The sequence below is a fragment of the Camellia sinensis genome, chromosome 11, assembly GCF_055761805.1.
Source record: "Camellia sinensis isolate YWXY chromosome 11, ASM5576180v1, whole genome shotgun sequence".
Classification (NCBI taxonomy): Eukaryota; Viridiplantae; Streptophyta; class Magnoliopsida; order Ericales; family Theaceae; genus Camellia; species Camellia sinensis.
In genome coordinates, this window is record NC_138971.1 from 94,377,495 (window position 1) to 94,404,601 (window position 27,107).

General features: G+C 36.7%; 1 protein-coding gene across 13 annotated transcripts; it reads right to left on the bottom strand.

The window, feature by feature from the left end:
• Positions 1-1,392: 1,392 nt before the first annotated feature.
• On the bottom strand, positions 1,393-27,107 carry LOC114257018 (Pentatricopeptide repeat (PPR-like) superfamily protein). 13 transcript variants are annotated; one of them, XM_082894348.1, is made up of 7 exons: positions 26,607-27,052; positions 26,311-26,451; positions 9,958-10,018; positions 6,592-8,318; positions 6,442-6,501; positions 2,359-2,417; positions 1,393-1,845 (listed from the first exon to the last, which is right to left on the bottom strand). In XM_082894348.1, exon 4 carries the CDS (start codon positions 8,273-8,275, stop codon positions 6,902-6,904), a length of 1,374 nt encoding a protein of 457 aa, XP_082750474.1. In that variant the 5' UTR covers positions 8,276-8,318; positions 9,958-10,018; positions 26,311-26,451; positions 26,607-27,052; the 3' UTR covers positions 1,393-1,845; positions 2,359-2,417; positions 6,442-6,501; positions 6,592-6,901. The 13 variants fall into 13 exon arrangements, with proteins under 13 accessions (XP_082750474.1, XP_028052531.2, XP_082750469.1 ...); XM_028196730.2 differs by having other exon boundaries at positions 6,410-6,501; XM_082894343.1 differs by having other exon boundaries at positions 2,359-2,429; positions 6,410-6,501.

The following is a 27,107-nucleotide window of genomic DNA, read 5'->3' on the forward strand; positions in this document are numbered from 1 at the left end:
CCTAAAAGACAAGGACCACCAATAGCACCCCACTTTTTGGATATTAACCGAAAGGCATGTGATACTTACTCTCCCGCGAGTTTTCGTTCTTTCACCGTGCAAACTGTATTTTGGTCACCTTGTGTTTGTAGAAATGACATTCTAGTAATATATTCTCTAAATTAATTTGTCAACTCTCTTTGTAGATGGTTCTCAAATCTTGATTGAGTTAATGTTGTTGTCAATTTCTCTTACTGTAATGGGCTCACATGCCCAATCTAAATTCTATTAAAAATAATGTTAGGTATCATGAAAGAAATATCATGAAATACTTTATGAAAATTTGTCATCATTTGATTAATGCATAATGTTTTATTGTGTGTTATCCAAAGGTGAAAATTTCATGAAACTTTTCATGATATCTACTATTACTCTTCTATTGCTATCTTGAATTTTTATTTTCTCTTATTTTGTTTACAAAGATTGTCAGAGAAAATTGATTTAATACATATGTTTGCATTATTTGGACGTTGCACTGGCAGTGGCAATACGCATGAAGGATTTTATTTATTTATTTATTTATTTTGTGTGTGTGATGAAAATTCAACTGGATGATTCAACGTTGTCTCAACTGAAAATTTTTAACTCTATTAATTATTGATTGCCATGTTTGATTATCAGGAACATTTGGGTGGCATGCTTTCCTGCCATTGCTGCTAGGGAAGGCTGCAAGACAAGAACATTATGATCAATAATGTCACGGTGTTAGAAACACTGAATTGGAAAGGTGCAAGTGAAAGGATTTCAAGGATTTCAGATGTTCTAAGGTGTGATTTCGAAGGGAAGAGATATATAAATATACATTGAAAGTCTTCTTATAGTATACTCTACTACATACATAATCTGTTTGGAAGATGTTGAATTTAGGCAACAGATTGTGAATGCTTGGATGTAATCTCAATCTAGGATTGTCATCCATGGAAGTCATAGCTACAGCTTCCAAACCAACAACACATCATACAAGTTTTTGCAAACCCAACAGACAGCAACATGACAACTACAGTGGCATCTGCCAACAGCTTTTAAAATAAAAAATTGCTAACATAAGTGTTTGGTTCATTGAAATAATTTTGGGCAAAAATGGAATGGTATTCTTAATGGAATGCCATTTTCTAAATTGGTGAATTGTGATTCCATTTACAATATACCCTTTCTCCTTTTTTTTTTTTTTATCAACCAAACATAAAATTAAATATTATGACAAAGTGATCATTTTATTTTAGTGTTCATTTCAACAAAACGAATATTGCGTAGAAGAGATAACTAAAAAGTTACATAAAAGAGCAACATAATAAAACAGAAGGAACATTCAGAGAAGGCAAGAAAAGCCACTGTAAAAATGTAACCCAAAAAAAAAGGAATAGCTCTTGAGAGGTAACATTAATTGTGAGCCATTGGAAAATCTAAGCCATTGAAGGAATAATAATACAAGCATAACCAAATAACAGACTTCTTGACAAGTGTTGACCAAAACTGGCCAGGGGGCCCAACACTACATTCAGTGAATACAGCCATACTACAACATTTTCCATAAAATCATCAATTGGTTTGCCAGTTTATACAATTCTATACATTTTGAACCCTGACATCACATCAGCATGAGGGAGCATATAACACAATGAGGAGCTCTTCTCCACCAGAACAACTTAGTTAGAACAAATCACCATAACAAGCACAACCACCTATTGTCACCAAGACATGAAATTGCATAAAAGCTTCAATTTGAGAGTATAAAACTCCTTCCACCAAATGCCTCTGCTGGAGAAAATGGTTTACCAACTTGCTAATATGAAAGGCCAAAGTTGCCTGCCAAAATGAAGAATACACATCATGAAATAAGACCATATTGACAAATATTTTGTCAGTGTACTTTTAGAAGCATTTTTACAAACACGGTGAACAAAGTGCAGTTCATGATACAAATAGAGTAAATACCCATGTTTTCATATCAAAATTCAAGAAAATTGATACAAACAATATGGCTAAATACATTGGGAAAATACTTGTGCTATTGGACGATGATTGTGGTGAATAGTAGTGTTACTAGACGAAAACTGGTGAATAGTTCTGGTGGTCACCAAACAACAGTGGTGGCATTGGCAACAGCATTGCTGACGGTGGTCATTGGTGGTTCTACAAGCAATGGTGGAGCTACAGTATGAGAGAGAGAGAGAGAGAGAGGGAGAGAGAGATTGAATGGGAGGAAGAGACAGCCATTTCTCTCTCTTTTAAGTTTTCGAAAAAACCCAAAAAATTCAAATCTAAAAGGTTCAAATATGCAGCAGGAAGTCAAAAAAATTGAAACACAATTTTTCGTACCTCAACGTTAATGAGCGTTTGTTTTCCTTCGAGAACGGAAGAGTCCAACTGTTTCCAACCTGGCAGATCCACTGACACATTACTTAGATGGTATGTTTTCACTGGTTTGGAGCACCAAATGGGATGAATGACGTGGTGTTACTGGATCACCCAATAATTTTCCGAAAAGGATATAGTACATAAGCTATTATGCATACTTCATTAGTAATAGTACATCTAAAAGTGCGATAAAAGTATTATTGGTTCAATTTTTACTTGGTATTATAATTTTAGACTTTGTTTAATATCTGTGTACATATATTTGTGACTGACTTTTTTTTTTTTTGATAAATAAAAAGTAACTTTACTAGAAAGAGAGCATCAAGAAGATGCTAACAAATACAACCAGCACCACCAGAACTACATATTAGACAAATATATAATAAACAAAATCCAAAAAGAAAAATAAATCCAGCTCCACCCTTCCCGACACTCAACTAGACAACACCACCAAAAACTTATTCTTCAAATAAGGCACCGACACTTGTACCCCTTGAAAAGTCCGACAAGTTTTGTAAACTGACCTTTTACTAAGTCATAAGGTAACAAAATCTTTTCGAGTCGTTGTAATAATTTCCGTGTCTTGATAAATGTAACGAAATTTTATTATATAGTTTTAGTGATTATATATACAAACAGACTTTCTTTGGGCACTAGCAAATAAACAAAAGTATAAAAAATTAATCATTTTATTCAAAAAAAAAATAATTTGTTGTGATTATGTATAAAGGGTCCCATTTTAAGGGTTCACCTAGGGTGTCGTTGGCCCTGCCTTAAAAAATTATTTTGAAACTTAGAGAGAAAATAACCAAAAAAAAAAAAGAAAAAGAAAAAGGGTTAAAAACATAATAGGTTTGACTTGAGAAAATTTTCCAAAGAATAGTCTTTGTTTTTTTGGATCGGCAAAAGTCAGTTATTAGTGGTTAGATTATCGCCTATGGGAGTTAGCCTCCCCACCCTTACAAAGTACCAAGTGCTTGCCTCCTAATTCAACTCCCACTTGGGGAGAGTTGAACTCATGACCTCCCTCTTGGGACCAAGCCCTTAGGAGAGTCATGTTGGCCAACTCATGTTGGCCAACTAGGCTAGGCCTAGTTGGTTGTGGCTATATATACCAAATACCCCCATTTGGTATGTTAAGATGAGAAAATATATATTAGAGTGCCGATACACTACATAAATCACTTCTTTAAGAAGTCTTGCACCTTGTGTGAGCACTTGAGAAACCTTCATTGCACCTTTTGGTGGAGCTTGCTCCTCTCTGAATCTTGGAGTTCTTATTGCGAAGGCATAATTTTTCATTCTGGTGTTATGTATACACTATTGTCATCACACAACTCTAAGAAGCATGAACAGTTCTATGGAGGAAGTGTGTTGTGTTGTGTCGAACACGATACTTTCCAAACACTTCTAAAAAAGCACGTAAATTCATAATATCAGATTCTTTACAGACACTTCCCAAACATTTTGGCAAAAGTTCTTGAACCCTTCGAACAGCACTCGTGTAACTTATGTGATGAATCTCTTCATAGTAACAATGTTCTATATTCTTCGGAATGTAACTTATTCATTCTAAATATATTTTGAAACATTTATAAGATGAATACATCATTTGTGTTTTTATATTCTACAATTATTTTGCATCCTTTAGATTGCAATTGTTACTTGAATAACATCTTGTAGTTTAAGTTGTGAAATATATGGTTAAATTTAAATTAGTGTTATGTATTTTTTTTTTTTTTCCCCATTACCTTTGAATAAACTATTCATATATTTGACGTATAATAAATTTATAAAAACATCCCAGATGTATCATGTCCTGCATTTTTTGAAACTTGACGTGTCGGTGTGTCACTCTCATGTTTGTATCATGTCGTGTGGTCATGTCTGTGCTATTTACACAGAACTACAGCTTAGTCTCACATAGAGATATCCTAGGATCTCAAGATGAGCTACCTTGTAAAGTGTTTCTAGAAATGTGCTTTGGTGGGGATTGGTTTTGGGTTGGGCCAAGAAAACCCTACTAGTATTTGTGTATTTGTCGTAAATTTTGAAGGTCCTAGAGAAAATCTATTGGAGTTGTAAATGTTGTGTTATTCTAGGGAAAAGCATTTGAATTAGTGAATTACACTAGTGAAATTAGGCAAAATGGGTATATTGAACCACAATAAACCATTGTATTCATTTCTTGCACATTGCTTTACATGTTTTGAATGTATGTAAAATTCGTCTATCTTGAATCCTTATATAATAGTTTGATTAACATTATAAGGAGTTCCTGATCACATTATAGATTGATGTAAATATAATATTTAACTTGATATTAGAGAACTTGTATAAAAGATATAAGAAAGCCTTAATTGAAATCTTAGTAATTGCGATACGAGAGATCAATTCATAGTCATCATTACTAAGGAATTTGTTAACAGACCCAAAGGTTTCGACCTTCATTGAGGACTTGTTGAACACAAAAAAATAAATCACTCAAAAGGTTTAAATTGGGGAAAATGGACTTCAAATATATATATATATAATAACATAAAAAAATAGATTGTACTTTTCAGCCTGGTGGTAGTTGGGACATAAAGTAATGTCCATGACTGCTATCATCAATGCTATTACGGTGAGGTGAGGTATTATAATTTGGAGGAATGCTAAGATATCAAAACCTATGAAGCACGGATACTCCAAAATGGCAGTGTACGAGTATCGGATACGAATACGCCAGGACATGTATTGGCTACAGCAAAAGAGTATTCGATTTATTTATTTATTTTTTATTTTTTTGAATTTCGGATACGTTGGAGATACATTCCGAATACTTTTGAGATACGGTGGGGCACAAAATGTAATTTTCAGAAGTTTCTTGGGGGTCAAACTGGAAAAATGCAAACTTAAATTAAAATAAACACAAATCAGATCAAATCCCTCAAATCCATTGCGAAATCATAAACAAGAAAAGAGGCGAGAACTTGAGAAGAAAAAACCCTAACCTAACCTTCTCTGTTGCTCATCCAAGAGGCAAATCTGGCAGAACTTAAGTCAGTTGATCTCATCTCTGTCTTGATCGACCACAGCGAACATGTCTCTCTCTCTCTGTTCAATGGTAACCCATATCCTACTTTTTCAAATTTTGGTGCGTTGTTGTATCCCGTATCCGTGCTTCCTAGATCAAAACTGACTTACATTTTCATTTTTTATTTTTTTTTTTGGGTTCATTCAACTTCTGACTTGGTCTAGTGTTTTAAAAGGTTCTTAAGGAAGGTGAAGGATTGATAAAAATGCAGACTGTATCAGTGCTTAAAAGTCCTTTCAGGTCAATATCCCTCAATGCCTTAGAAAACAAATTTGTCAATTTGAAAATGCCATCAAACTGGAGCTAGACTAGGCTAAAGATGTTTCATGGAGGATTCATCAGGGCAGGTTATTTCAGCCAGCCATTTTCCAGCCTACGTGTTTGTAAGAGCATCCATATAAGGTGCAGCGCGACAACATTATTTGGTACAGAGGTACTCGGATCTTAGCCAATATATATTGCCACTGAAGAATATAGACACTAGTCACATGGACCTACCAAAAAGAAAAGTACATAGACACTGGAAACAATGATCAACTAGACCTCAATCCTGAGTGCGGAGAATATCTTGTCATTCTACTGTTAAAGGCATTTGCTGATGATGCCTTTAATCAGCAAATGGCAATTTGAGTGTTGCATTGTCAGAAAAGGGAGGAAAATATCCTGATCAAGATTTCAAATGACCAAGAAAGAGATGCATAGAGTAATCACCCAAACTACGGGTAGTCATTAATCAAGTCAGTGCCATTTCCTTTTATTATTATCCTAGCATGCAAGTGGCAGTGTAAATTTATAAAGTAATACCCAACATTCATGCTGCCAGTCACTGGAAGAGAAATGATTAATGTGAATTCCCATAAATTAAATCCTTATCAGCCAAATTCTGAAGAGAAACTAATTTAATGCCAGATATTCTGGGGCCAACACAGTACTCACATAAGATGGTTCTTATTTGCAAAGATTTCAACCTGCAAAGTAGTACGAGATCCTCAGATGTATTCCGTGCTGAACAATGTCAACCACTGTACCTGCCAAAATTTTGAGATAATATGTACTAATTAATTTGAGATTTCAAACAAACTTCATTAACTATTGTTAAAGAAGCGGACGTGACTCACAGTTCTAGCATATCCTTGTAAATGTCTCAAACGTGCAAATTATTTGGTATAGAGTGCAAATAATTTGTGTAGCATGACCAGAGTCTTCCAAGCAAATGGAGTATGGACATCAAAAACTGACCAACTCTCTTCCAGAATTTTCAATGATTGGCGCTCAAAAGGCTTTTTATTCCAAATAAATTTAGTCAGCAAGATCAACGTCAACTAAATGCTGTATATTTCCATCTTAAAAAATGACCCTTACAACTAAACTGATTGCACCATAAAGTTCTTCCAACTTCCAGGAAAAATCTAAAGCACCCTAACCAAATTAATAGTGAAAAATCTTAGCCAATCGAATTTTTGAGTGAAGCTTCCTTGCCTCTCTTGTGAATCCCGAAGACCGAAGACCATCAAGAACAGCTCGTTGGGCAGACCTAAGTATTTTCATTCCACCTCTTAAACAAGACAGCAAGAGCTTAGATGCACTGTGGAATCTCCTAGCCCTGCAAAGATTGTGTACCAAGGAAGAGTAGGTAAAGGAATCCTTTAACTCCATAGATTCAAACAGCTTCATTGCATAATCAACCTCGCCAGCTTTACACAAACCATCAAGGAAGCAATTGAAAGAAACCAAGTTTGAATCAAAGCCCATCATATTCATATACTTCAAATGTCGCTCTGCCCCCTCAATATTACCTGCCTTGCACAATCCATCAATCAGAATTGTATGTGTGTACTTGTCGCATTCCATCCCTCCCTTCTCAATCTCATCCAACAAATTACAGGCAGCTTCCAACTTACCTTCCTTACAATACAGATTAATCAAGGTGTTATAAGACACTATATCAAGCTCAATGCCATTCCTAATCATCTGGTCCATGCATTCATTTGCCTCATTTATCCTACACGTTTTAACTAAAGCACCAATGACTGTGCAGTACGCAAAGGCATCAAACGTATACCCTTTCTCCTTCATCTCTAAGAAGACCTCAAGCCCTTGTTCAAACTGTCTAGATCTAAAGCAGCATTTCATTACAGTAGTATATGTTATGGCATTTGGCATAAGACCTGATTCTCCAAGCTCCTTGAGAATTGTTCTTGCCGCCCCTAACCTACCTGACTTGCAAAGCCCATTAATCAGAATATTATATGTAACTATCTTAGGAGTAAATCCATGGCGCTGTAAATTCCTGAATAACATGAGGGCATTTGCAGTGTACCCATTCTTGCAAAGACCATTAATCATAACGTTAAATGTGGATGGACAAGGAGAAATATTGCTCAAAATAATATCCCGAAATACCCTGTTGGCCTCATCTGGTTTTCCTGATTTGAAGAAGCAATGCATCAAAGTATTGTAGCTCCACACATTAGGGGGAATGCCCATGTGAAGCATTTCTTCAAACAGATCCAGTGATCGAGATAATAAGCAATGCTTGGTGGCACCAGCTATCAAAGAATTATATGTAATAACATCTGGGTTTATCCCAGCTTCTCTCATTCTATGAAGAACGGAATAAGCTGCATCTATGCCAACAAAACGAGTATAGGCAGCAACTAATGTATTGTAAGTAACCACATCTGGTAGTACACCTAATCTTATACCATCAATTATAATCGCTTCCGCTTTCTCCAATTGCCGCACTTTACAAAAAGAAGATATACATATATTCAACAACTTGGTGGAAAATCTACAAACCATTCTTCACATATCCCCAAACAATGTCCTAAGAGAAAACCCAAACCTGCAACATGTTTAAATAGTCATATCAGATAAATTTCTACTCTTTTCCTCAAATCAGTCTATAGTTGACAATGCCACCAAAATAACAAAACCAATACATAATTGAATAACATATAAATATCAGGTAACAAAACCTAGCCAAATCAGATGAGAGAATGCAAAAACAAGGAATTTCTAACAGCCACACACAATTTGGAGTTTTTTTAGCAAAACCCATTTGTTGTTGGCTAAGAAACTAGAAGGGGAAAAAATATCAAATCTTGTTGAATGAAGCAAAAGAGATAGCCTTGAAAACTTCCACAAAACAAGAGCTTTTCATTCTCAACCATTAAAGTTGAGTTGGTGACTATTCCCTTCAACACAAGCCAAAGAGAGTCATTACCTTCAAACTCTAGGGTTTTCGAAGGAAGTCAGGGAGAGAGAGAGAGAGAGAGAGATGAAAGAAGATAAAGAGAAACAAAGTTGCTTCTGCCACAAATGTTCAAAGGTTACAAAGATAAAATAAAGGGCAAATTATACTAATGGTGACTATAGTTTGGGGTTTATATCATTTTGGTTCTTAATTTTTTAATTGTGACATATTTGACTTTGAATTTTGAATTTTGTTTCAAATAAGAACAATTGAAGATAGCATTACTTAATTTCAAGGGAAAAATCGTCAATTTAATAAAATATAAACTAATTTGACAAAATAAATGTCAAAAGAATATTTTTGAATTTTTAAAAATTATTTCTTCCCACCTAACATAAATTATGTAAAATTGATAAATCTTTTACACATTTATTTATTTATTTTTACCAAATTAATTTTTATTATGTGTTTGGATGATGATTATGTAATGAATGGTTGTTTTTATTTTCATTCAATTAGTTTTTATCTTTTCAAAACTCAAATATGGAGACAACTTTGATATCATTATTAAACCAATCTATTAAATCAAAAAACTCAAAACTAAAAACATTGCATATATTAAATATATTGATTACACATTAAAAATCTAAGAACCACACATTATATGATCATCATCTAAACACATAATAAAAATTAATTTGGTAAAATAAATAAATAAATAAATGTGTAAAAAATTTATCAATTTTACATAATTTTATCTTTGGCGGGTAGAAATAATTTTTAAAAATTCAAAAAGATTTTTTTGACATTTATTTTTGTCAAATTAATTTATATTTTATTAAATTGATGACTTTGCCCTTAAAATTGAGCAATGGTATCATCAATTGTTTTTATTTGGAACGAGATCCAAAATTTAGGGTCAAATATGTCATAATTGAAAAGTCAGGGATCAAAGTGACACGAGCCTCAAACTATAGGGACTGTTAGTGTATTCGGCCTAAAATAAAAGAAGATCAATAAAGAGAAAAACTGAGATTGCTTTATTTTTATAGCTTGACTACTTACACACAAACACATAGCAATAAATGACTAAACAAAAAAACAACTAGAGGAGGGTTATTATACTATGGGGATTTCAATCTATAATACAAATTTCGAATGCAAAATTTTGCAAGAGGAAATCCTTATCTTCCAGCTCTAAGATTTCATAAATTTCAAATTCGTAATACAAATATCAAATGCAAAATTCTTAAATTAAGACCGAGAGTAAGAGAGAGAGAGTCATTACCTACAAACTCTAGGGTTTTCGAAGGAAGTAAAAGAGAGAGATGAAAACAGATGAGTGCAAACTGCAAATAAAAATATAAAATTAAAACACTGCCTTCTTTTAATTTTTTTTGTTTTGAGTGATGTCAATTCGTTCATCATAGGTAGAAGTTCCCAATGTCATAGACTTAAATGTAGAATGTCTAACAAAAAATACAAGGCAAGTGACGTGCTACATACAAGGTACAAAAAGAAAAGGTATTTGTTGTAAATTCCTTTGTTCTAAACTGACGAAAAAATAAAGGGGAAAAACATAAAAAAGTTAAGGAAGAAATAAGGGAAAAACCGCACAAAAGAAAGAAGGTTATTACGATTTGCTAAGAAGAGGAAGCTTTAACCAACGGACACACATTCATCTATCAAAAAATTAGGAATATACCACAGAGAAAGGAAATTAGAAACAAAAGCATCATCTAATCAAGCATTCATTAATAGAAATACAAGAAATACCGAAGCAGATTCACTCTTAATCAGAAAATAAAAAATAATAAAATAATAAAAAGAGTCTACTAAGTTCATGGCTAAATCTATCATTTTGAGGCACATTTTGTAAAAGAGCATACATGTGTAAAAGCAGAGAATCTGTAAGAGCAACTATAGGGTTTGCAAATATATATACATAGAATATATCTATTCATATAGATGTATATATCTGGTGTATATATGTTACATCACAAATCAGCTAGTGCAAATTTATTAAAATTGCCATTTTGAAATTCAAAAAGAAAAAATCAGCTACATATGTATGCTCAAATTTATAATGTGAACAAATTTATATGTATATATCTATATAAGGGCATTCACAGTGGAGCTGTTTGTGTACATGTTAGTGTCAGTGTATAAGTTTTAGCTAGTGAAAGATGTCATTTTCAGCTCCAATGAAGCTGTTAAGGAGTTGGCTAAACTCAAAAAATAGTGTCAGATGTTATTTTGCTTGCCACAGTTAACAATGGTTCTAGCCATCAACGGAGGGAGAGAGAGTAGAGAGGGTGAAAGAGTAAAGTGGTGATGGGACCCACCCACTGCAGTGACTGGACGGATGGTAAGAGAAAGAGGGAGAGGAGAGGAGAGAGAAAGTGAGAGTATAAGAAAAAGCTACCAATGTTTGCCTTTTTTATTATTATCTTTTTATTTATATATCACTTAACACTCCTGAACATAACCATTGCACCACCTCTCGCTCTCTAAATTAACAAACCCTGGAACACATAAAAATGGATCCCACTTTTACCACTTTTTGTCATATAACACATACTTTAACAAACAATTTTAGCCATCTCATTGTGGATGCTCTAACAAGGGAAGACTGAGTTTGAAAATAGGTTACTCACATTTGTCCTACAAAGATATTTGAATGGTTGAGATCAATATGTGTTATTCACTTTGGCTGGTCAAGATTTGGCCTTTTCATCTGCCGCCTAACTCTCTCACATCTCAAACACACCTCAACTCTCTCACATCTCACAGACATCTTCTCTCTCTTTCACTCTCATTTTGATTTCAAAATTTGAAACTCCATGCTCTCTCACACCTCTTCCTCTCATTCCTGCCACACCTCTTCCTCTTTCCACTGAAGTAACAAAGCTTTCTCTCTACCACGATAGCACCATCCGGCTTTCCTTTATACAGCTCCAAGGTAGAAGGCTAAATCCTCACTTTTTTTTTCCTCTTTTGTTAATGTTGGGTTTGTTTGTTTGTTTTTTTTTTTTTTTGTTTGAGATTTTAGAAGAGGGTGTGAGAATCTAGGGTTTTTATAAGGGTTTTTAATATGATAATTGTAAAAAATATTGATAGAGATAAATTGTATGTATTATTGATTGATGTGTTAATTGTGTCAATTACAAATGGTGAGTGGCTCATTATATAGGAGAGGGTGAGTGTAGTAGGTGAGGAGTAGGTGAGGGTAAATTGGTGGTAGGTGTAGTAGGTGTGGTAGTAGGTGGTGGTAGGTGTAGGTAAATTCTAACAGCCCCCCGCAAACTCAAGGAGGATAGAAACTAACCAACTTGAGTTTGAAGAGAGAAACAAAACAAGAAAATACATAAAAATAAAAAAGGATAGGAGACACTGTATGGTCGTGTCAGACCGTTGGTGAAGACACTGAAAGGTGGTGTCAGAACGTTGTAGAGGACACTCGATGGCGGTGTCAGACCGTTGTAGAAGACAGTTTATGGGGTCATGTCGGACCGTTGTAGAAGACAGTTTATGGGGTCATGTCGGACCGTTGTAGAAGACAATGTTATGACAGTTGTTGTGACAGTTTACAGAGTCTTGCTGGACCCATGAAGGAGCTAATCGGAATCAATGTCGGGACAGTTTACAGAGTCTTGTCGGACCCTTGTAGAAACTAACCGGAATCTATGTCGGGACAGTTTACAGAGTCTTGTCGGACCCTTGTAGAAACTAACCGGAATCTATGTCGGGACAGTTTACAGAGTCTTGTCGGACCCTTGAAAAAGCTAACCGGTATCAAATGTCGGGACAGTTTATAGAGTCTTGTCGGACCCTTGGAAAAGTGGCACCCTCAAAAGGTGTGCCCAATTTTGTCAAAAGGCGTGCCATCAAAAGGCGTGCCCAATTCATCAAAAGGTGTGCCGGACATGATGGCGAGGCACGTGGGCGCCTTGGCTGGCGTGCCCGTTTGTCGGCTGGTGGTAAGAGGCGGGCGATGCGCGTGGCTGCCTTGGCTATTTAACCAAGGTTGATGCTGAGGCTGAGGCAGAGAAAAGCTGCGAAAAACCTCTGAACAAAAAAACTTCGTTGTGCTGAGAGAGAGTCTGAAAAACTCTTCGTTGTGCTGAGAGAGAGAGTCTGTAACACTCTGTTGCGAGAGATATTCTGTAACACTCTGTTGCCCAGAAAATGGCCTCGTCCTCGTCTTCCCGTGGACTGCTCACCCTCTTTCCCGACCTCAACGAGTCAACGAGAGAGAGAACTGGTGCGGTGGCACTGGAAACTCAACCAAGCGCCCCGGAGTTTGCTCCGTTGAACTTTCCGATGCGGTCGGTGGAGCAAAGAATGGCAGTGCAGTCGGATGTGGAGGCCAATCAGTATACTCTGAAGGCATGTGTGGAAAGCATGACGGCGGTCACAAACTTGTCGAACCGGCTGCAGAGTAGGACAAATGAGGTGCAGCATTTAAACTCCCAGCTGGCTCTGCTCCAACGCATGTATAAGGATGCGCGAGCAGAGATAAGCGTGTTAAGGACAGAAAACAAGGAGCTGAAGCGGAAGGCCACTGTGATGTTCCGATTTGGAGGGCCGCCATATGCTGCAGTGGAGGAGTATGGGGGTGTGAACGTGCTGGGCGGCGTGGAAAACACGGAGGCAGCACCGTCAAGGGCCGTCCAGGACGGAGGCAAAAAGAAGAGACCGGCGGCAGAGTAGGTCGGTGGGTGGCCGTCTGCAGAAAAGAAAACAAAGCTGTTGTTGTTGTGATTTGTTTTTTTTTTTTTTTTTTTTTTTTTTTTGTGTAAAATTGTGATCGGGGTTGATCCCTGAGAGGAATAAAAGAAGGTAAAGTTTAGTGTGTAAATCTTTATCACACGAATTGGTGAAAAACAGCAATGTTGTTTGGAAATTATTATTATTATTTTTTTTTTTTATTATTATTATTATTATTATTATTTTTTTTTTTAATAAGAATAATAATAATAATAATAAGAATAAGAATAATAATATATTAAGGTAGAAAGCGTTTGGGATGAGGGAATCGGTCAGGAGAGTGCAAAAGGTAACAGAAGATAGGTTGGAAAAGTGACAAAGTAGTGGGTGAGGCTAGTGGGTGTCCTTGAGTGGAGAGAGAGAGAGTGCCTGAGGCTATCCACAGAACAAGGGTGTCCACCTCAACCAACTCCACTCATTTCCTTTTGTTTTATTTTCAAAAGCAGGTGGAGCAGTGTGCATATCAGTGTGGGTATTGTTTATTGTATTTTATTGTTATTGTTATTTTATTTGTTTTTGTCAAAGCTGCAGAGAGAGTGAGAGAAGGAAAGAGAGATGAAAAAAAAAAAAAAAACATTATCCCACTCCTCCTCGCCGACCCTCTTCTTCCCTATTCTTTCCCCTCGAACACGATCCGCTCGATCTCTCGTAATTGAGACGACCACCGTCGCCGAAGCTCAAACTTCAGAGGAGGCTCGTTCGGAGTCTGTTGCTCGCCGCCTAATCCTGCTTCGTCATGCGAAGAGTTCATCGGATGATCGTTCATTGCGAGGCTTCTTGATACCTGCTTCCTTCTTTATCTTGCAAAGATCATGATCGCCCTTTGAGTAAAGCGGGACAAGCTGATGCTATTGCAGTTTCACACAAGCTCCAGCAGTTGGGTTGGATTCCTGAGCTTATTTTGTCCAGTGATGCAGTGCGAACAAAGGAAACACTTAAAACTATGCAAGAGCAAGTGAGAGGATTTTTGGAAGCTGAGGTACATTTCATTTCGAGCTTTTATTCAATTGCAGCAATGGATGGACAGACAGCTGAGCACCTTCAACATGCCATCTGTAAATTTTCAAGGGACGAGATACTTACAGTTATGTGAGTTCTGCTGACTGTAACAGCTTGTTTGGAGTTCCATTTAATAGGTGTATGGGACATAACAGAGGATGGGAGGAGGCAGCCTCAATGTTCTCAGGCACCTCCATAGAGCTGAAGACCTGCATGGGCCACCAGTTGAGTTCATGGCTGCTGCTGCTGCTGAGTACTGAAAGAGGTGGTGTGGGTACTGCACACCATACCCTTGCCCAGCTGCCGCTGTCGTGTAGTTGGTGGCAGCTCCTCCTCCTCCTTCACCTGTTCCATTAGTCCCTTCTCCGAAATTCAGATATGGGTAGAACGCAGCTGCCGCTGCTGCCGCTGTCATCATCCCACCAGCACCAGCGCCGTAAATGGGATACTGAGAGGCAGTTGCGAGACTGGTATTGACGAAATGGGTTTCAAAAAAGGAAGTGAAATTGGGGCTTTTGGGGAGTGATGAGTTGTTCTGTCAAAGAGTGTGGCGAAGTGTTGTGGATCAATATGTGACGCTTCGGCGAATTCCGAATCAAACAGCGGGAGAGAAGGTATGTGTTTGTGATATGTGTTGAAAAACTCCCGCGGGCAGCGAGGGCAGCGAAGGCAACGTTGCCGGCCGGCTGCCCGCCGGAAAGAAAGGAGTATAGGCCTAAATCTTATAGCTCTGATACCATGTAAAAAATATTGATAGAGATAAATTGTATGTATTATTGATTGATGTGTTAATTGTGTCAATTACAAATGGTGAGTGGCTCATTATATAGGAGAGGGTGAGTGTAGTAGGTGAGGAGTAGGTGAGGGTAAATTGGTGGTAGGTGTAGTAGGTGTGGTAGTAGGTGGTGGTAGGTGTAGGTAAATTCTAACAATAATCTATCTGTGTAAATGGATATAATCTAAGGATTTGAAGCTCCAAACAAAGCCCCTCCTCTGAAACAAAGAAAGAGCTTTACAGAGAAACCCAATATATATATTTTATCAGCCCATAACTTTTCTTGCTGCAGAAACTTTTCAGCCCATAAATATTAACCACAAATATTTGAACTTCTATCAGCACACAAGTATTCCACCATAAATTAAAATTTAACTATCAGAAATGGTATAAATATTTATCAGCCCATAAATCAATAGTTTCTACAAAAAAAACAATTCTGTCCTGTTTGGTTGCTGTTTGGTTGGTGAGAAAGTGGGGGAAATAGTAAAGAAAGTAAAATTTTGGCTACCGTCATTTCTGTGTTTTGTTGAAAGGTCTGTTGTTATTGTATTTTTATCAAAAATAGTTTTATTTTTATTTTTTTTATTGGGTTTCCTTTTGCTAATCATTGGTTGCTGTTTTTAATTGCTCAGAAGTGGGGGAAAAATAAAAGAAAGATACTGTGGTTACTGTGTTTACTTTGAGTCTTATGGGTAGCATTCTAATAATGACAAGATTTGAACTCATTAAGGCAACTATTTCTATTACTAACAATTGGCTTGAGTTCTTGGGTACTTCAAGATAAAGTGTTGATGTTCTTAATTGACTTCGGTTCTTGAACTATTTGTTGATTATCGATTTTTCGGTTTGTTCAAATTTTAGGTATTTTTCTTAATTGACTTGGGTTATTTGTTCGATTTGTTTTTAATTGATGTGAACAAAAGTGTTGATCTCTCCATGCTTAGATTTCCCGCCCATGAAAGTTGAGTACCAAACACGCCTCACATTCTCTTCTTTCCAACCATCCACCCATTCTCTCTCACATCTTTGATTTCAAAATTAGAGCTCTCTCTCTCTCTCTCTCTCCCTCTGTTTTTGTTTCAATCTCATACTCTTCAACTCTCTCTTGGAGCCCAACCCTCACTAGAGACCCAACCCCAAAACCCGTATTCATCTCTTCATTCTCTCTCTCTTCCTCTCTCACCATTCCAACCTGCATCACCTTCTTTCTTTAATAGGGTGCTTGGCTTCCATTGGAAAACAAATTACGGTTCAAAATCATAAATAATGAAAATAGATCCACTTATTTTTTTGTTGGATAACATTTTATTCTCTTTAAAAAAACCCCAGATCAAGCAATTTATTTGCGATATTTACATTCTCTATTCACATGGTTGCTTGGTTTGATTATTCCTCAAGTGGCATGACCTAGCTACCATTTCAGGTTTACTTACAGATGTTTATTTGTGATGTTTATGAGACTCGGCAGATGACTATAATTGGAGCAGCCATTAGAGTACAAATATGTAAGAAGCCTCATTTTGTATTATTATTTGGAAATGTGGATTGGTAGGTTGTGATATAAACTATATTTCAGCTTTGTTTATTAGATATATATATATATATATTTTTTTTTTTTTTAAGACTCGGAAACTCAATCAATGCTTAAAGCTTGAAAAATTATGTTTTCTCTCATTTGTGTTGTTATGCATGTGACCTATGTAACCCGGACTCGGGTACGAGTATCAGGTGTGGGTGCATATCTAGGGGGCGGACACCTTAAAACTGAAAATAGAAGATACGGAATATGGATCCAAATTTGGATACAGGCACAGGAATACAGTAAATAGTTATTTTTTAAAAATATTTATTAAATTACCATGTTAAAAACTTGACCAAATTAACTTTTAAATAATATTTGATTAATTAAATACAATATAAAAATATTTTTAAATAAAATCATCATCTTTATAAAGTCATTATTTTAAAAGTAGTGGGGTGAGAGAGAGAGAGTCATTATCTTTAAATAAAAGTAATGGAGTAGTGGTTTGATATTGTTTAAGAAAAAAAATAACAAAATTAGTCAAAGGCTTTATCTGTTAAAAAGAGGAGAGAGAGAGAGAGAGAGAAGAGGAGATCGAGATCACAATAGGAGAGAGAAGAACAAGAGATCGACAGAGGTACAGGTAAGGAAGATGACATCGAGATCGCACTTCGACTTCACACTTCGAACTCAATCATGTCTAGCAAGCACTTCATGTCTCATATTTAATATAAGTAAATAATTTAGGGTTCAACATAAATAAAATGAAATATTAAACATTTAGTATTTTTTGGAGATTAAGAATTAAGGCTAATTTTTTTTCTATCATTGATTTGGGATTTGAATGCCAAATGTATTGGCATTTGTAATAAGAGTAGGGATCTTCCGTAGCTACACCATATTAAATCAATGGTTAAATTTTAAACAAAACCAATTAAAGCAACAATTAAAAAAGCCCTCAAGACGCAAGCCCTCAAGAATAAAAAACTTCACTTTATGAGTAACAACCGCTTTTCAAATTTTCTTATGAAGAGGAAACAAAGGGATAGAGGGATCATCAATGAGTTTATCAAACAAAGATTTACTAGAGAAGAGCCCTGAAGAATTGATATTCAGACCCTACTATCACAAGAGGAAGAAAGAGAAATCCCATCAATCAACGACAACAAATAAGCCAACTCACCAGCCTCCCTATCATTTAAATTCCTACGAAAACCAAGATTCCAATAAATGGGTGCCACATTAGGACATGCCACTAACGCTAAAGAAATATCCCGACTACGAACCAATTTGCAAAGGAGTGGAAAAGCTCTATCAAATGAGGAAACCCCTAACCAAACTTCCTCCCAAAATCAGATACTCACCCAATTCCTCACTTTCAATGATAGGAAATTGGACACTAGTGGATACAAATGAGAGATCAACTTCCAAGGAGAACAACAATTGCCTCTACTAACCACATTAGAATCTCTACCATTGGCCTGAACTCCATACTTTCTTTTAATGATAGAATACCATAGCGACCCGCTTTCAATAGGAAATCTCCATAACCACTACTCACGAGGGCAATGTTCCTAGTAATAATATTTTCTATAGCAAGGCCCCTTTTATCCCTTAGGAAAGAAACAACCCCCCACATAACTAGATGATCCCTTTTACCCTCATCACACCCTTCCAAAAGAAAATCTCTCATCAATTTCTCAATTTTCCTCGCAATGTTAACCAAAATCTTGAACAAGGATAAGAAGTAAATAAGAACAGAACCTAACATGGGTGGTACCAAAGTATACCTCCCCCCCTCCCTAGACAACAATGCTCGCTTCTAGCTCTCCAATCTTTTCCCAATTTTAACAAGTACAGGCTCCCAAAAAGATGCTGATCGAGGATCTCCTCACAATGGAAGCTCTAAATACTTGAGAGGAAACTGTTCAATGGGACATCCTAACCTATTAGCCATCCTTTGCACACAAGTATACTCCAAATTAATACCAACAACACTATTGTTACTAAGATTAACTTTGGGCCCCGACACAATTTCAAAGATTCTCAAAAACACTAGCAAATTGCCAACCTTACCCTCCTCCTTTGATGAAAAATATGTAGTGTCATCCGCAAACTATAAATGGGTGACACCAACCCTATCCCTACCCACCACAAATCCTTCGATAACATCCTTTTCTTTAGCTAGATCGATGATTCTCTCCAACATATCAACTACTAAAATAAACAAAAGTGGTGATAATGGATGGCCAGCCTAAGACCCCTAGATGCCTTGAAAGAATTCCCAGCCTTACCATTCACAATGACCAACATAATGCATGACGACACACACCCCCAAATCCACCTCCTCCACCTAGACCCAAAGCCCTTCCTTTCCAACACAAAATCCAAAAACCCCAACCCACATGATCCTATGCTTTCTCGAAGTCCACCTTAAAAACAACGCCTTTTTTATGCAATCCTCTATACTCCTCAACTTCATTGGCCGCTAGGACCACATCTAGGATATGTCGTCCATGCACAAAGGCCCCCTGTGAGGGAGAAATAGTTTCCCCAAGGACAGCCCTAATTCTTTTGGAACCTGTCCCAAAATTTTGTAAATTGACGTAACCAAACTAATAGGCCTGAAATCTCCAATCTTGACTGACTTCTCTTTCTTGGGAATGAGACAAATGAAGGATGCATTGGTGCATAAGTTAACCTCCCTGCTCTCAAAAAACTCACCAGACACTTTCATAAGATCCCCTTTTACGATCTCCCAATAGTCTTGAAACACTGCCATTGAGAAACCATCCGGGCCTGGAGCCTTATCTCTCTCGCATTCAAGCACGGCCTATTGCACCTCACATTCTTCAAAGGGTCTCTTGAGCCAACTGGCTTTCAAGGTATCCACAGGAGCCCAAAAAAATACCTTCGATCACTGGACAGTCCAATCCACCATCAGAATAGAGATTCAAGTAAAAATTGAAAATCTCATTAATGATTTGCTCCTCCTTATTCAAAACCAATCCTTGCCCAATTTCCAAATTTTTAAATCCTTTTCCCTAAAGCAACCCTACGAAAAAATCTTGAATTTATGTCGCCCTTTTTTGCCCATTTCAACTTCTCTCTGTCTCAAAAAAATCTGCTCCTTGAAAACAAGCTCTTCAAACTTTAATTTGAGCAATGATCTCTCCCTTGAAGCCGTAGATAAACACTCCCCAGACTCCTTTGCACCCACCATATTTTCAATACCCCAAACTAACTCTGTTTTCAATTCATTTAGATCACCAAAAACTGTACGCTTCCAAACCTTTAAATTCTCCTTGACCCCTCTCAACTTTGGCATAAACTTGAAACCCTCCCACCCATTGACTCTTACTATTCCTTGAAATAAGCTTTAAAAGAGCGATTTTCCAGCCATGTGTTCAAATTTAAAGGTGATTGGACCCCATTTGAAGGGACAACTCTCAAAAATCACCAAGCAATGGTCCAAAACAACTCTTGGCACTACCTCTTGCCTTAAATCAAAAAACAACTCCTCCCAACCCAAAGTATGAAGAAATCTATCCAACCTACAACAAGCATGATTCTCTTGAAGATTATACCAAGTAAATCGAGCATTACTCAAGGATAGATCAATCAACTCACGCTCTCTTATAAAAGAATCAAAATCCCGCATACTTCTATCTGTGGAAACCCCATTAAGTTTTTCCAAAATCAGCCTCACCACATTGAAGTCCCCACCTATACACTAATTAGGAGAACAAAGCCCAAATAAACCCGCCAACTCCTCCCACCATTCTTGACGCTTACAAGGCCTATTGGGAATAAACCCTTGTCAACCACCATTCATTGTTATCCCGATTCTGAAACCTAATGGACACTGAAAAAACCCCAAAGGTTGTCCCACATTCTGATACAACTCTCGCGTCCCACATAATCAACTTAGTACAAAGTTGAGGTTTAGATATATATCTTAACCAAGAAACACCTGACACATCCAACAATAAAAAAAGGCTTCAAAAACAAAGCGCATGGATTTATTTCTATAGCTAGGGACGCATGCTGAATTGTATATTTTATGTGTATATAGTCTTTATTTTTCCTTTTTTTTTCTTCTTTTAAATATGTAGTTACCAGGCAGAAGCATAAGGATTAGGTTGACTGCCTTTATAGTTTTTGTGCTTTGAATTTGGATTTGCTACTGGTATTCTAACTTCCTCTATTTTATATCAAATAAATATTTTTGTGATATGTAATTTTACTTTGGAATATTTATGTGCAATGTTTTCAGAGGAATTTGAAAGGAGATTCTGTCCATAAGAGGAAAGTTAGTGACTTATGTGTCTTAGTAACTTGATAGGAGCAATGTACTCAAAAACCTCATATGCAATGGTATGCTACTAGCCCATGTGTGACTTTGTGTGTTTACACCACGTATGGTGAAATGTTCACCTAAAATAGTGATTGTCAAGGTATGGTGTTGGGTGTAAGGGTTCTTTATTTTCACAAGTTATTTCAAATTATTGCAATCAATAGAATTTATAAAAAGCATTTGGATTAATTTTTGGAAGTGTCATGGCCATGGGTAATTCATATTTATGAGGTCTTATCGTCTTCTTTATTTAGTTTCCATGACAATGAATTGAAGTTAGTTATTGAGTTTACAATTTGTGGTCTACCCTCGAACTAACAGAGTCATATTGCCTAAGTTTATAGGGGAAATTGCTGAGCAGTTTATTTCTAAAAAATAATTACAAATTAGTGGTACACTTTATTAATATTAATAATTAAAGTTATAAGTTTTTCAATGAATCTATAATTATTTTTGTAAAAGTACGCTGAATGCTAATTTTCCCAAGTTCATATTTTACTGCCTTCATTCATAGGTAGGATAGAGTGATGGATGAAAATGTCATGTTCTTGGTTCTCTAAACTTGCAACTTGATCGTTTATGATTTGCTGTGTGTGCGCTATCCCCACTTTAAAGTCTATTACAACACTTTTTTTTTTTTTTTTTTTTTTCAGCATGAAGCTGAATTGCTTATTTTTCTATTACAAATTGCAGGTGGGATTTGGTTAACAACTTGGAAGCTTGATTATAGAATTCCTACCTTTTTATAATTTGGAAGTGATTGATATTTTGATTATAATGTGGTTATATGATGGATGGTTCTTATTAGGGTCAAATTGTGTTGAGAGTCGTTTGTTTTTGTAGGGTTAGACTATTTAGGGGTGTTAATGATTTGAAAGATTTCACAATTGTGTCATTTGGTTCTTGCTATGTATTAGTTGATAATCTCGATACATATAAATTGTCTTACCACTTCGTATCTTGATACAACAATGCTTCATATCCTACTACTAACTAAAAATTGAAATGCTTGAATAACATCGTGTTCACAATTTTTTTTTTTACTCATCTAAGATTAATGAGTTTGATTTGGTGAATTTTTGTTACTAACTTGACTAATTTATACTGATTGTCGAATGACATTGTAGTATAGGGATGGGTCAATGGCACAGGATGTACTTGGTCAGGTTTGCGTCAAATTGTGTTAGCAGATGTGCATTGTTTGGTGTTTAATTTTAATTTTAGGATTGGTTTGGGATGTTCTAAAAAAGTGCACTTTTTGACTTATTGGCTTATATGGGTTGGGTTTGGGTTGGGTTTGATTTGATGTGTTAGAGAGGTGATGTGATTTAAATAAGATGATGTGACTTAAATAGGATAGTGACTTTTTGGTTTTTTGTATTATTTAGTGTACCCCAAGCCAAGCCTTAATTTTAATTTTTTGAGATTGCAAAGCACTAACTGGTGTGCATTTTTTTGTGTTTAATTTTAATTCCAAAGCACTTACTGGTGTGCTTTATTTAGTACTTAGGCCTCGTTTGGGAACCCTCTCTTTTAACCAAAAAGTCAAAATTTCTCTTTTCTCTCTACTTTTTACACATCTTTTCGTAAAAAGCCAAAAAAGTCATCCCAAACTTACTAGTTTTTTTAAGCTCATATTTTAGCCAAATAGCCAAAAAGTTACTAAATTAGCCTATTCCCAAACGAGGCCTTAGTACTTTTTTTATGGATTTCGAAGTGTTAACGGGTATACAATAAGCTTCACTGAAAGCATTGACAATGTTTTTTTTTTTATTTGCACATTTTGTAACATAGAAGATCTATTTTATATTATATATACTAGAGATAACCTGTGCCTGAAGGCCGTCCCCAACAAAATTTCAAAATATATTTTAATTTTATCACACAACTGGTTAAAGTACAGCAAGTAACAGCTAAAAAAAATACGTTTCTAAACATTATATAGATAACTCAATCATAAACATTTTGTTTCTATTAACAAACTTTAGACTCTACGTAAACACCAATGTGTAAGCTTCACATCAACACCAAAGTATAAACCTCAGATCAACACAAAGATAAATAAAAATTAAAAGCGCACCTGCCAAGCATGCCAAGAAAAAAATGTAAACACTAAACAAGACATAGAAACCAGATAAAAGAAAATGGTATTGTTTTCAACTCATACTACCATTACCCTTACTTTTGTCATAACGACTATATTTTGCAATGCTTCTATAAGATCTGTGTAGAGGGTCAGAAATTAAACTCTAAATTAAGTAAGGACCTAAATGCTGAGGTCGCCCCTCTGAGGCGACCATCAATGAAAAAGGAGCATGGGCTAAACCCCAAGGGAAGTGGGCCAACAGTGGACCGAAGCAGGTCCGACCCGCCAAGGGTCCAAACAGACTCCACGAAGGAAAATGCCTAAGTCAAGTTGCGAAGGCAACACTTGCAGCGGTCAAGTTGAGGAGGCAGCACTTGCGACGGTCAAGTTGCAGAGGCACTTTTCCTTAGCGCCGCTATTCACAATATTGTCGGTTCCGCCGCCATCTAAAGTTGCTGAAGGAAAAAGAAAACCGAAGCAACTAAGTCGCAAAAGGCAACACTTGCGACGGCCAAGTTGCGAAGGCACTTTGCCTCAGCGCCACCATTCACAATATTGTTGGTTCCGCGGCCATATGAAGTTGCTGAGGGAAAGAAAAAGCCGAAGCAACTAAATTGAGGAGGCAACACTTGCGACAGCCAAGTTGCGAAGGCACTTTGCCTCAACGCCGCCATTCAAGTATTATCAGTACCGCTATCATTCCAAGTATTGTCGGTGCCGCAGCTATCTGGAGTTGCTGAAGGAAAGAGAAAACCGAAGCAACTAAGTTGCGGAGGCAGCACTTGCAGCGCCCAAGTTGCGGAGGCATTTTTGTCGATGCCGCCATCTCCAATATTGTCAGTTCTGCCATTTGAAATTGCTGCGGAAAATGACTACCACAGCAATTGCAGCCGTCGCAACTAACTTGCAGAGGGAATATCCCGCCAAGGTGATAGCAGCCTTCGGGAGAAGCTTCCCCTCTGCAAGTAAAAGCTAATGCTTGGCGCTGATAACAAGCCCCAAGGTGTTACTAGCCTAGGGCTGATAGTAGGCCCCAAAGTTCATTAACTTGGCACTGATAGTAGGCCCCAAGGCTTACTGGTTAGAGTTGATAGCAGGCCCAGAGATACCAGTATACAGCGGCAACTCCACGAAGATGGGAGTAGGGCAACCTAAGCGCAAGGGACTCCCTTTCCATTTACCCAGGTTATGGACCTGCCTTGGTTGCACAGGCAGAACCAAGGAAGCCCCCTTGGACTTGGTACTAAGGCACAGCATGGCTGATAGCAAGCGTGGCTGTGGCCTTTACCTTGGAAAGCTGGGAAGTTTGTGGTTGGGTGGCTAAGGGTGGAGGTTTCGCTGAGGTGAACAGAAACATGGCTGATAGCAGACTAATGGAGTCCTGAGAATGCATGTACTGGCTAAATGAAACTAAGAAGGCAAGTGCAGCAGCAAGGTTTATCGTTGCAAGTGCACTTGCTGAAGTTCAAACTGAGAAGGCAAGTGCAGCGGCAAACACTCCCGCCGCAACTGCACTCGCTGAGGCTCAAAAAGGAATTGCAGCGCCAAACACTTCCGTCGCAACTACACTTGCTGAGGTTCAAAAAGGTAGTTGCGGAGGCAAACAGATAGTACACAATACATGCAAAGGGGCATGTGACACCTTCAACCTAGTGGCTCAAGGCAGAATATTCTGTGCGATCCTCTAGGTTACATGTCTTCTCTCTATTTGACCACTTGGTGTCCTCTTGGTACTAAGAAAAAGCCTATAAATATGACCCATTTCCCAAGGTTTAAGAGAGGGATTTTGGGGATTTGGGCGAGATGCTGCCCATTTGTGCATTGTCATACATTTCTTCTTGAGCTATTTGCTTCACCCTCACCCAGTTGCACACTCTTCAACTCCTAGACAGTTGATGCTGCTGCTTATTCTCCAACCACTCCCACCATTGTTGGAGCATTAACATAGTTTTGGCTCTCTAATCTCCTTCCTAACCTTGAACCCCCTACAATCTGTCTTTAGGTACTGAAGAAAACTTATGAATAAATCATGCAACAAACAATATGGACAACTTGCTTGACCTATAACCAAAAAGAAACCTAATCTATACTTTAAATTAAGAACACGACCTCTAACCATCATCAAACTATCTAAATAGTAATCATCAATTATTAAATGTTTCATTATTTGTATTATCATAAATAGTTAAAAAAATTTCCTTCAGCCACATCAGGGCAGTGTTCCACAACCTAAAAAAACAGAGCAGTCAACCCCATAGCCCCTACGAATCTCACATTAAAATACCTAAAGCTTCAGGCTCAAAAAACAATCCCAATGAAATAGAAAATCATAGATAAATTTGAATTAACCTTTACCCAACAAGTAATCTTAGGTTTGATTGAATCCACAACTTCCACCCATAGAGTAAAATCACCATTAAAAAAGATATTTTCGTGTAATCCAAACAAACCAAACAATTGCCAATGGAATAGCTTCCCCAACCCTTCTTAAATGGCTATTTACAAAATGAGAAAGAGAGTCAAAGCCCTAATTCTTACATAAAAGAAAAAATTACAATTTCAGGGAAAACCAAACAAAAAAACAAAAAAACTTCAATACTAACTGCATAATTATCCTGGGATTTTCTGAGGTATATTCTGTCAAAAATTAATGTGTTAATATGAAACATAATTGGTCAAAATGCAATTATATATACTCGTGTAGATCCTAATAGAAGGACTTATTGACCAATAGGTATTATGAGAATTAATGGCATTTTTCATCAAACATTATTAAAAAAACGTCTCTAATTGTTAATTTTCAGTGACAATTTAAAAATTTTGTCACAAAAAATATTAACAACAGTTTAAAAAAAAAAAAGTCCCTAACTTTGAACGACAGCTTGAAAAATTTGTAAAAACGTCACTAATTATAAGTTTTAGCGATAATTTGTAAAACTGTGACAAAAAAGTCACTAATTGTCGAATTTTAACGACATATGCAAAAAAAACGTCGCAAAAAAATTATTTTTAATAACATTTTACTAACCCTTATTTTCAATAGCAATGGGAATTAAGTCTAACTAAGGTATATTGGTAGTTTACCTAAAAAAAAAAAAAAACAACTAACTTCGAGTAGATCTTATATACCTTGGAGACATGCGAGACCAAAATTATCGTCTTCTGATGCAGATACAAGTATCCAATTCCACTTTTCACTTTTTCCATCAAAACATTGCCAGAGGCCTTGGAATGACATACTTTTGATTCCTCTTAAAAAGAAGAACCATCCTATACCAATAATACAAGTTGTTCAATCCATCTTTACGAAAAGACTAAAAATTGTACGAAAACAAATACTACTTGTAATCAATTTCAAAATTCAAGTAACAAAAAAAAAAAAAACGAAAAATGAATAAAAGCAGGAAAATCAAATCAAACCAAACCTCCGAACAACCATAGCTAGGGTTTTCAAAAAGTCTCCATTGTAACCAGACAATGCTTGAAATGGAGCGATTGAGAAATATGTATTTGACCGAACCAATTAGGATTAGGGATTGATCGGTTGAGGGAGCATGAGATCTGTGAGTCGCGACACCTTAAATCAGATGATAGTCGTTGTCAGATAGAAGCTGAAGAACTGAACTGAACTGAACACTCGCCGCGACAAGAGTAGTAGGTGAATGAGAAATGGACTGGTAGATAGATATAGGTATAGATATAGATATAGATATAGAAGCGAGAAGAGAAGACGATGTGGAGATAGGGGAGGCGGGGTTGCTTGCTGCTGCTGTGCTGCACTACAAAACACTCGTTTTTATGTGCTGCACTTCCATTCCAACACTCTTCTGTTTCTAATTTCAATTTTTTTTCTCTCAAAATCCTTTACTTTCTCTTTTGTTGTTTAAAACCCTATAAAATATGTAGTAAAAATGGGTGAAAAGTCC